At 64.7% G+C, this 10,441-nt stretch overlaps 3 protein-coding genes across 3 annotated transcripts; 1 reads left to right on the forward strand and 2 right to left on the reverse strand.

Moving 5' to 3' along the window:
* Positions 1-281: 281 nt before the first annotated feature.
* MNEG_9915 (hypothetical protein) lies at positions 282-2,591 on the reverse strand (the record flags this gene model as incomplete). Its single annotated transcript, XM_014041611.1, has 7 exons — positions 282-289; positions 440-555; positions 769-836; positions 1,122-1,222; positions 1,531-1,583; positions 1,791-1,833; positions 1,985-2,591. The coding sequence occupies 7 exons, from the start codon at positions 2,589-2,591 to the stop codon at positions 282-284; spliced, it is 996 nt and encodes a 331-aa protein (XP_013897065.1).
* A 321-nt stretch (positions 2,592-2,912) lies between these two features.
* MNEG_9916 (FAD dependent oxidoreductase) lies at positions 2,913-4,192 on the reverse strand (the record flags this gene model as incomplete). Its single annotated transcript, XM_014041612.1, has 4 exons — positions 2,913-3,015; positions 3,288-3,361; positions 3,562-3,849; positions 4,055-4,192. 4 exons carry the CDS (start codon positions 4,190-4,192, stop codon positions 2,913-2,915), a joined length of 603 nt encoding a protein of 200 aa, XP_013897066.1.
* A 1,511-nt stretch (positions 4,193-5,703) lies between these two features.
* MNEG_9917 (Protein phosphatase 2C containing protein) lies at positions 5,704-8,969 on the forward strand (the record flags this gene model as incomplete). Its single annotated transcript, XM_014041613.1, has 9 exons — positions 5,704-5,721; positions 6,183-6,260; positions 6,553-6,702; positions 6,901-7,072; positions 7,231-7,331; positions 7,575-7,774; positions 7,964-8,048; positions 8,299-8,348; positions 8,591-8,969. 9 exons carry the CDS (start codon positions 5,704-5,706, stop codon positions 8,967-8,969), a joined length of 1,233 nt encoding a protein of 410 aa, XP_013897067.1.
* Between the last annotated feature and the right edge of the window lie 1,472 nt (positions 8,970-10,441).

Raw genomic sequence — 10,441 nt, forward strand, 5'->3', positions numbered from 1 at the left:
GTTGCCCGACGCCGACGCTCATGGCCCTCTGAAACAGCCACGAGGCGGACAGAGACGGCTGGTAGGGCTGCAGCAGGGAGAGGTCGCCCCGCGACAGGCGGTCGGCTGACAGGGCGTGGTCGAGCGCGCGGGCGAGGCGCGGCAGGTGGCGCACCATGCTGCCAAAGCCTGATTGGCGGGCGAGTTTTGGGGGGCGAGAGGTGGGGGGGCGTGGGCGGATGCCATGGTGAGGAGATTGTGGCGCACAAGACTGCATGACTAAGGCACGTGTGCGCTTGAAATCAAGCCGCTGGGGCTCAAAGATAACCAAAAAAGGCATTTTGAGCCAACCTGCAGGCCGCTTGCGCCCCACAATCTCAGCCCTGAGCAAAACATAGGCCGCTCCTCAAGCTGGAGAATAGGGTGCTGTGTGAGTGGATCGTGCCAGGGCGCCGCTCACCGCCGAACGACAGCGGGCTCTGGCTGGCGCCCGCGTCCCCGACCTGCAGCACGCGGTCAAACCCCGGCCGCAGCGGACCGTCGCTGAAGCAGGGGAAGCCGCCGAACAGCACGCGCCTGGGAGGTGCAGCGCCGCGGCCGTGGCAGGGGCGAGGGGGGGGGGTGTTGGCGGCTCAGCGCTTGGACTCAATCAGCCGAATTCCAATCAGGTGCGAGGCGAAAGAACAGCATGTCGTGTTTGGACAGAGCGGCGCCTTCAGAGAACATTTCAGAGTAGGGGTGTCGCGCCTGCGGGTGAACGTCACTGCTATGCACCGTAGTGAGGTTCACCTGAACTTGAGGGAGTCAAGGCTGACGCCCTGGTAGGAGGGCAGAAGGTGGAAGTAGGCGTCCAGCAGCTGCAGAGGAGGGAGGGTGACGGCAGGCGACAGCAGGCGGCGGGGAAGGGTGGGGGCTCGTGGGACCGCGAGGTGCTGCCGCTGGAGGCACAGTGGCGTTGGCTCGGTACAGCCGGAGGGCTGAGGGAGGGCGCCGGCACCAGGGCAAGGGGGCCGACGCCAGGCACAAGCAAAGGCGAGGCTTCAAAACCCCGCCGCCATCGTGCACAGCACCGCCGAGGCGGGGAGTGGCACACGTTGCTGATGGTTGCAAGCGCTTCTCTGCGTTCCCCGGCGCCCACCCACCTTCTCAAAGTCTGGCCGCGAGGGGTCAGCGTCGGTGTAGGCGAACATGTAGGTGGTGCGCAGGCCGGAGGCCGCGGAGCCGTCAGAGGGCTTCCCGTACTCTGCAGAAGTTGTGGGGCCAGCAGGCGTGGTGTCAACAGGCTCGGTGGCAGCATATTTGGTGACAGCAGACTTGCGTGTCTCAGCCGCACACGGCCGCGGTGAGCTGTCAGCGGCAGCAACAGCTGGACATGCTGCCGCAGGGAAGGGGGGATCTTGCCCACAGCCCGACATCACCCCCCCCCCCAGCTGATGGCTAGCTACGGGCGACGCCGCGAGCCCTTGAGTTGGGCCAGGGCTGTTTCACGACGGCAGGAGATGTTTGGAGCCAGGTGTGCGGCCGAGAAGATGCCCAGATGGCGCGGCTCACCCGCGGGGAACGCCTCCCAGAAGAGCTGCATGTCAGCTGCAGAGTCGGTGAAGCTGCGGGAAGGTGGGACGGTGGGTGCGGTGGGAGGAGCAGGCGGCGGATCGACCAGGGTATAACAGGTCACCCGCAGGGCAGGTCTCTGCATGCCGGTCGGTGCGGGTCCTGCCCTGCAGGACAGCTGGCCCTGCCACGTTCCCAAGCAGAGGGCTGGCTCAGGCGCCCCAGCCCGCCGCCCAGCCGCGCCCGTCATGCGGCCGCACCTGTACAAAAGGTCTGCAGTGGTGTTCTTCTCGGCAGGGAAGCCTGGTGGACGAATGGGAGTGCGGGGCAGACTTGATCAAGGGGCGCAATGGCCACAGGCAGGTCGGCTGCGCCGGTAAAGGCTGTGCTGAGGGACGGCTTGCACACATACGTACACATACCAGGGCGCGTGGGCCGGCGGCGGCGCACTCACCGTCCGCGCAGCCGCCGACCACCAGACACATGCCCTCGGGCTTGGCGCGGCCCCTGATCTGCTTCACGATGGATGAGTAATGGCCCATGCAGTCCAGCACCAGGCGGGCGCGCAGCTGCCGCGAAGCCGCGGGCTTGCCGACGCCGTTGCCGCCCGCGGCCGTGCCTTTGGCGGGCCCTGCATGCATCGCCCCGTTGCCGCTGCCGTTTGCGTGGCCGTTGCCGTTTGCGTGGCCGTTGCCGTTTGCGTGGCCGTTGCCGTTTGCGTGGCCATTGGCGTGGGCGTTCCCGTTGAGGTGCCCATTGCCGTTGCTGTGGGTGTGGCCGTTGAAGCCGTGGAGGCTGCTGCTGGCCGCATTGAGCCCGTTGAGGCTCACAGCGTGGCCATTCAGGCCGTTCAGGGCCACCGCATGGCCGTTCAGCCCGTTCAGGCTCGCACCGTGCCCGTTCACGCCGCCGCCGCGGCCGCCGTTGCCGCCGCGCAGGTGCTCCACCGCGGTGGGGCGGTTGGTGTCGCCGACGCCGAGCGGCGACCCGCGGGCGGGCGCCACGGTGACGGCGACGCCGTCTGGGTGAACAGCGGCCGACTTGAACTCTGAGTGCTCCATGATCACGCCGCCCAAGGACTCGAACCTGCACAATTTTGTGTGCAGGAACGCGGGCGTGTAACTGAGCACACAGCCGCGCCGACAAGCTCGAACGCATGTGGGTGTGAAGAACCGCATGCACTAACGGGCGGGAGCAAGCGCATGCCGGCTGCATGGCGGAAACCAGGAGACAAGGGGAAGCCAATAAGGGCCCCCTGAAGGTGACTGATAGTTTCATACGTGCACCACTCAACAGCGGCGCTGTTGTCCTAGTCAGTGTGTTGAGACACCACGACCCCTGCCCACTGCAATCACCAAAGAACAGCTGCACGCGCATGCTTATCAGACGCGCCTGGTGCGGACGAAGCGCAGCAGCGACTGCGGGAGCACCCCGATATTGAGGCAGTCGTTCACGAAGATGTCGTCGCCGCCACTGAAGCCCACCCTGCACGACAATTATGGAGAACAGCCGAGCAAGGCGCAAGCGCCGCGGGGACAAGAGGAGTGTGGTGGGAATCTCGTTGCCAAGCGTGTACGACAGCGCCTCTTGGCTCAGGCGCGGATTGCAGCGAAAGAAAAGCTGGGCTGCGCCGGCTGGGCAGGCGCGGCCCAGCAGCACAGCGAGGCGGCGGCAGCACACTCCGTCACACCGCCTTGCCGCGTCAAAGCAGTGAAGGCGAGCGCCGAACGCGCTGCAGCGCGCGCAGCTGCCAGCACCTGACGGGGTTGTACTCCGAAACGATGGCGGCCTCGAGCTCCTCTGCAGTCAAAAGCCCCATGTCCACAAACGCCTGCCAAAGCGTATCATGGCAGCATGGTATTACAGCCGGCGCCCGTACGTGCTGGTTGCTGCAGCGGAGCAAACCAGGGGCGCCAGCGCGCAGTTTATGTGCGCAAGCATTGGGCTTGCCGCTGCGCCCCAGACCACGAGAGCATCTGCCAAGGCGGCGATGCAGAGCCTTTGTTTTGCCCGCAGGACCCCGCCCCCCACCTGCATCTCGGCCCTGCTGCTGTTCCACTCCTGGGTGCGCCCCTCCGCCAGCCGCCGCTCTACCACGGCCACCCGCCACCCGCGCTGCTGCAGCGCCAGCGCGGGCAGCAGGCCGAGCGTGCCGCCGCACACTATGACGTCGTATGCGTCGCCGTCTGAACCGCCCCGGCGCTCGCCACCGCCGCTGCTGGTGGCCTCCGACGGCTTCGGCAGGCCCAGGAGGGATGGGTTGGAGGTCACCACAGATGGCCCCTTTTTGTGGGGTTCGTGCTGCTGGTGGCGCAGGGCCTGCAGAAGATGAGCAGGTGCGGCGGCGTCCGTTGCTGGTGACGCGTGCGCGGCCACTCAGCATGTGACCAGATCAGCTGCGACTAATGGGCACGGACCAAGCGGTGCAGGCCTCCCCCTATTGCTCCTGCCTAGTGGGGTATGGTCTAAACCAGGGCCAAGGGTAGAGGCACCAGTAACCAGGCGACGGGCCTGGGTGTCGCACCTTCCAGTATGCTTCGGTCGCTTTGAGAAAAGCGAGGGGGTCGCCTTCAATTGCCGGATCGCTCAGCACGCGTCTGGCCACGCCCGTGCCATTCCTCAGCACATGTGACAGCGCCTCTTCGGCGCTGGGCTGAGCCATTGGTGCTGCAGCGGATCGCTGGGCGGCCGCCGCGCGCGGCGGCGCGGGGCGGCGCCACTGTGCTCCTGCTGTGTGGTGTGCAGCGCTGCGCCACACAGCTGGGGGGGCCCGACGGGGTGCATGGCCAAAGCCGCCTCGTATACAGGGTGTTTGTATCATCGAGTTCCCATGTAGAGCGCGCATAGCTGCCGGGTGAGCAGCCGGGGGTGAGGCGTTTGCACTGGAGCACTTTGAGTTGTTGCTACGCGCTGACAGCTTGATCGGAGCAGCGGCGAACATAACCCTTGTGCAACGGGAATCACCCCTCGGATATGGGATTTAATAACATAAGCGGGCCTTTGTGTGAGGCGGGGTGACGGGGACACCTATGATGATGTGGGGGAGTGCCTGGTCCCCAGGTGACGTTATGCGTGTACGTTGCAAAAAATATAGCATTGATCACGTGTGAGGTTCTCTCTGGCAGCATGCTGATGTCAGCGATCCGCCAGCAGACCGGCCGCTCAGCCGGTCTTTCGCAGGCGCAAGAACAAGCCTGGCGGCGGAGCGTGCATGCCTCATCAATCCCCCAGCAGCACAGGTTATTGTTGCATGGGTGCGCGGCCTGGCACAGCGCGACTCTCACTGCTGGCATAGGTGGCTCGAGGCCATGCAGCCGGGTGACCAGCCGTTTGAGCATGGGCGCCGCGGGACACACTGAGCGCGGGCCCTGGGCAGGGCGCGGATTCTTGTTGGCATGATGGCTTAACATGTCCAAAACGAGCACGCCGTGGACGTATGCTAGTACCTGCTGATTCACGATGCCCCATGAACAGGGCTGGCGTGAACCAGCGAGGTCACGGCGAGCTGGCATTGCCAGCCCACATGGCACTGTAACAAACTTGGAAGAAGTGGCTGTGAGCCCGAGGCAAGCGTGCAAGCACATCTTGTCCAGGTGATGTTGCACGCGCGGTTGCTGACAGCGGTGACCTGCGCTTGCAACCGGTGCCTCTGGTGACGTGCTCGGGGCTGCCAGGCAAACCACTGCGCGTGATGCTACATGGCAGGCGAGCAAACACTGCGGGCGCCTTCAAAGAGTCCGCCACGCTGTGCCCGCCACGACTGTGCTTTTGCGGGGGAGCTCACTGGGTGCAGCGGCGCAGTGTGCGTGACACAGCAAAGAATGGACGAACGCCTGGCCTGCCAGCACTGTAGAATACGCGTGTTCAATCTCACTCTTCCATAAGGGTTGTTCAACGATCGAAGTGCATTCTTCCATTAACGCGCCTTCCTCCCTCGTGGTATACTTGGCCGCGGCAGCCCTGCGCGCCCAGCGCAATGCACACAAGAATTGTAGGTCGCGCACGGCGACTTACGGACACGGCGGAAACGGTGCATGCGCCCAAGGAGCACCACCACCAGGGCCCGGTCAGCACTGGCCTCGGAATTGGAAGTAGCAGCGCTAATATCACTGATGGTGAGCTAAACTATATATCTAACTGACGGAGCCGCAAGTGAGCGAATAGGCTCGCGCCATGGGTGAAACCGTCAAGGTGCTAAGCGTGCAATTATGATATACGCACATGCAGACCTGGTCAGTGTAATCAGCTGCTTTGGTGGAGGGCTCGAAGCCAACAGGACCGTGACGGTGAGAAGCGCACAGCGCAAGCGCGCCTGCAATCTGCAGCAGCGCTTCGCCGCACGTGTGGAGCGAGACAGCGGGATGTGGGGGACATGAGGCAGACTGCGTGGATCACCAGTGGGCGCACTTCCTGTTGTTTCAGAGGATATCGGCGCAGCGGCCGGCGGCCCTCTGCTCCACCCAATAAAATTCCGTGCACGGCAGCGGGGCGGGGCATGCCGAAATGGGTATCGAAGCGCGGGAACAGAGCATGACAGCAGGTCGTCAATGGCAGCACCCACTGATTGATTGCGCCCATGAAGCGCGCTGGCATCTGGGGGACAGCTCCCGCAGCAGCCTGCAAGCCCGCACACGCGTTTCCCCCAATTGCAGGTCGGCGGCATGCGGATCACTTACTCAGTGCACACCGCGCCAGGGGCGGACCCAGGGGGCAACACCAAGGAAAACCAGGTGCAGGCTTGGGGTGGTCTGCAGACCGTGCGGCTGGCAGCCGCAGGCCCTGCGGCAGCAGCAGCAGCAGCAGCACTGCTGCTGCTGCTGCGGCTGCTGCTGCTGATGATGATGATGATGATGATCATGATGATGATGCTGATGCTGCTGTTGCAATCACCCTGCAAAGTGTGCACGTGCACGTGCAGCGCCGGTCGAAGCGTGGCTGCGGCGGGCTCCTGCTGCTGCTCGCCCCTCTGCGCGCGACGGTTCCTCCCACCAGCCGCCCTCCCGACCCGCGGCCCGCCCGCAGGACGCTTGGGTGGTCAAGGAGCGCGTCAGCGCGGCGCAGGACATGGCATTTTTCGGTGTCTTTGACGGCCACGGCCAGGAGGGCAGGGCGGTGTCGAACCACGTCTGCACGGCCGTGCCGCGGCTGCTGGCGCGCAGCGCCCTCTGCAAGGTCCGCGCGGCAGGCGGCGCGCGGGGGAGTGCTGAAGTGCACACATGCGAGTGTGCTCTGCCCAGCAGGCCTGAGCCGCCGTCATTCGCATCGTGGCGTGCGCCGTTTCGCCCCACCTGACTTTGATCACCACGCGCACCTCCGCCAGCATTCCCCGCTGAACGCCACATCGCACCCCACACACGCCCACGCATGTAGCCGCCCACCCTCGAGTCCTGCCTGTCCGCGTCCTTTGTGGAGGCCAACCGCAGCCTGCGGCGGCTGGCGGCGGTGGACTGCGACCTCAGCGGCAGCACGGGCATCGCGGCGGTGGTGACGGCGGGCAACAAGCTGGTGGTGGCAAACCTCGGGGACTCGCGCTGCGTCGCAGGTGAGCTGCCGGCCTGCGCGCCGCCCGCCTAGAGGGCGCACCGGGTCCAGTAATGGTCGTGAGGGTCGAGCGGCGCGGCTGGTGCGGGCGGTGGCGCGGGCCCCTCACGATTCTATCCATGCACGCCGTGCATACCATGCACACTGTGCCACACGCAGGCTGTGTGGAGGTGCGCAGCGGCAGGGTGGCGGCGGTGCCCCTCAGCTCCGACCACACGCCCATGGACCAAGCGGAGGCGGACCGCGTACTCGCCAGCGGGGTGAGGCGTCGCCGCTCACTGCACCAACGCTCGACAAATCATGCCTTGAAGGCGTACCCACCCTCCCGGCGACCCGTCCCCTGCAGTCGTCGCGCGCCGGCCGCGCTCTGGTTCGCATCAGGCGGCTTGCTTGTACCAACCAACTGCGTCACGCTCACACCAAGCACCTGCCAGCGCCATACGAACCCAAGCCTGCCACGCCCCCACGGTCGCCAACCATTGTTGCCTGATCTCTGACCGCAGGGCCGCATCGCCTCCTACATGTTCAACGACGAGCCCCTCGGCCCGCCCCGCGTGTGGCTGCGCGACCTGAACGTCCCCGGACTGTGCATGACGCGGTCGTTCGGGGACGCGGTCGCGGCCACGGTCGGCGTGATAGACAGCCCCGACGTCGTGACCTACCCCCTCAAGCCCGAGGACAGGCGAGCGGGTCTGCTTTGCTCGTTTTGCAGAGAGGCATCAGCGCCGCAGTGTGCTAGGAGGGGCGACGCTTGGACGCACTCGGCATCCCTCGTCAGGTTGTCGTGCAGTGTTACACACCCCGGGTCCAGATTTGGTATCTAACCCCCGCCCTGACCCACTGTGGGCGAACCCCGATGCTTACGCGTTGCCGACCGGTGACGTCATCCTAGGTACGTGGTGCTGATGAGTGACGGCATATTCGAGTTCATGGACAGCCAGGAAGTGGTGGCCATGGTGCACACCCTGGCGCAGCAGGTGCGTTTTGGGGGGTGGTTGAAGGGCATGTGCAGTGGGGCTGAGGGGCAGGGGTGGGATCATTGTACACAAGGGGAGGCGTGGTGCTTGCCCACGGGGAAGCAGAGGAGACGACAAGGGCTGAGAAGGAATCGGAACAGCAATCAAGACTAGAATGAGACCATTGGGGACTTTTCTGCAGCTCCCTGTGCTTGCCACCATCTACATATTGCCATATCGCGCGCCCTCCCACGCTATGTTTCAATTACAGGGCCACGGCCCGAACGAGGCGGCGAAGCAGCTGGTCAGGGAGGCGCGCAGGTGCGATGCGTGACAGCAGAAATCATGGCGTCAGCAGGGACGCCGCACCCCGCGGCAAAACGTCATTGGCCCCTGCGCATTAATGGTCGCTGCTGCACTTTGAGCCGTGGTTTGGGGCCACGCCCGCCTCTGGCGGGGGGGACGCACCGGGTCTCTGGCGCTCGGCGCGACCCAGCCCTCCCGGCTCGCCTGCTTGCTGCCGCTCAGAGCCACCTATCTTCCCGAATGCTCCCAAACCCCAGGCGGTGGCAGCAGGAGGAGCAAGATATCATTGATGACTGCACAGCCATGGTGCTGCATATCGCCCACCAGGCTCCGTCCGCAGCCCACCATGGTGCCAACGGCGGCGGCAGCTCGAGCGGCGGTGGTGTTGTGGGCAGCAGCGGCAGCAACGGTGGCGGCGGTGGCGGGGCCGCCTCAGCTGGAGCGGGCCTGGCGGGACGGTTGGAGGGCGCGCTCAGGCTGGGGTTGGGCGGCGGGGGCGACGGCAGCAGCAACAGCGGCGGCGCGGCGGGGGCGCGGCCGGGCGGCAGCGGCAGCGGCAGCGGCAGTGGCAGCGGCCACGTCGGCAGCCTGAGCAGCAAGCAGGCCGTCGGCTTGCTTGGCTACGGGAGGCGCTGATTGGTGCTGGAACTGTCAAGATCTGCAAGTTGCATCACCCAGTGCAACATCGTTGGATGGCGCCAAAGCTCCAGCGATGCTTGCGCCCTGTAAGAGCGTGCGTGCGCATACGTCCACCCGCCTCACCTCGCGGGTCGGTGCCCCGGCATGAACCTGAGGATCGACCTTCTTGACGGCCACTGCATTGTCCTTCCTTGAGTGCGCCTTCTTCGGCTCGGCCTCAATCCCATAAACGCGGCAACAGCGGCGCAATGCAGGTTTTTTCGGCACCCCGGGAATTTTGACCTGCCCAACGGCGGCCACCGCTGCACAGCACCGGGGCCCGCCCCTGCTGCCGCTCGTGCTGTCCTCATTCGAACAGAACACATATTCAATGCCGGGCCGCCTAGTGTTTGCCTGGACCTTGACCTTACCATCGCCGCTTCACGCATTAAGTACCCACATGCGCTTGCGGCCTTCTGCCCCTGCGGCCGACAGCCGCTGTGGTGCTCTGCACAACTCTGTCGCGGCGGCCATGGTGAAGCTCCTTTGCGCCCCGGGCACACAAGCAGGCTGCCGCAAGAGAACCTGGGTGCTCATTGACTATGCGCTCAGATCCCGATCGCAACTGACCCCTGTTCCCGCAACGCACCCAAGCAAAAACTGAGCACAACCATTAGTCTCAAGGTTACTCTGACGCACGTACGCATGGGTCGGGATCGCTGTCAGGGCTCAGGGCTTACCAGGGTTGATATGTCTCCAGTCACGCTACTTTGGCGTGTGCTCTGTGCCCTTTGAAGGCGCTATGTAATAGTGCCCTGGCTCTGTCCAAGCTTGGGGTGTCACGTTTCTTGGCGCCTGTGATCAGGGCTTGCGAGGGGTGGTGGCCATACATCGTTGATTTACATCTCAGCTGAAGCAATGATCCAATGGTGTTGCTGGCTTTATCTGCTCTCAAAAGATCATCATTGCTCCACGCCAGAGCCAAAGAATGAGAGATGCGGATGTGGCGCACGGTGAGGCAAGTCATCTTGCAGTCTGAGCAGGGGCGTCCGACTGAGCATCTGAGGTGGTATTAGCGCGGATTTTTGTCCAAATCTACATTCACAGTGCTTTCACGAGTCCTTCGACTTTGCTCGCGCGCAACAGCCAGTGAGCCAGAGCTCTGCGCAAAGCCGAGGGTGCGCCCGCGCGATCGCGAGCGTGCTGATAATCATGAGAATATCTTTTTTTCTGTCCAACAGTTCGACTCAGCCTTTTTGCATCCGCGCCCTGCCACTGGCCAGGCGAAACTGCTCGGCGGCAGCTCTTCATCACTTGCGCAGGGAGCCGGCACCCTGAAACCGTGACTCTCAACCCCTGCCCTTGCGTGCAGAAGCTATGTCCAAGTCATTTCTGAGCGCTGGGAGCCTGGCATTGCTGCTGGCCTGCGCCGCTGCGGCCTCCTCGCAGCCCGCCCGCGCGGCCAATGCCGTCCACCGCCGCGCCGGCCG

Source organism: Monoraphidium neglectum (genome assembly GCF_000611645.1).
Source record: "Monoraphidium neglectum strain SAG 48.87 unplaced genomic scaffold scaffold02111, whole genome shotgun sequence".
Classification (NCBI taxonomy): domain Eukaryota; kingdom Viridiplantae; phylum Chlorophyta; class Chlorophyceae; order Sphaeropleales; family Selenastraceae; genus Monoraphidium; species Monoraphidium neglectum.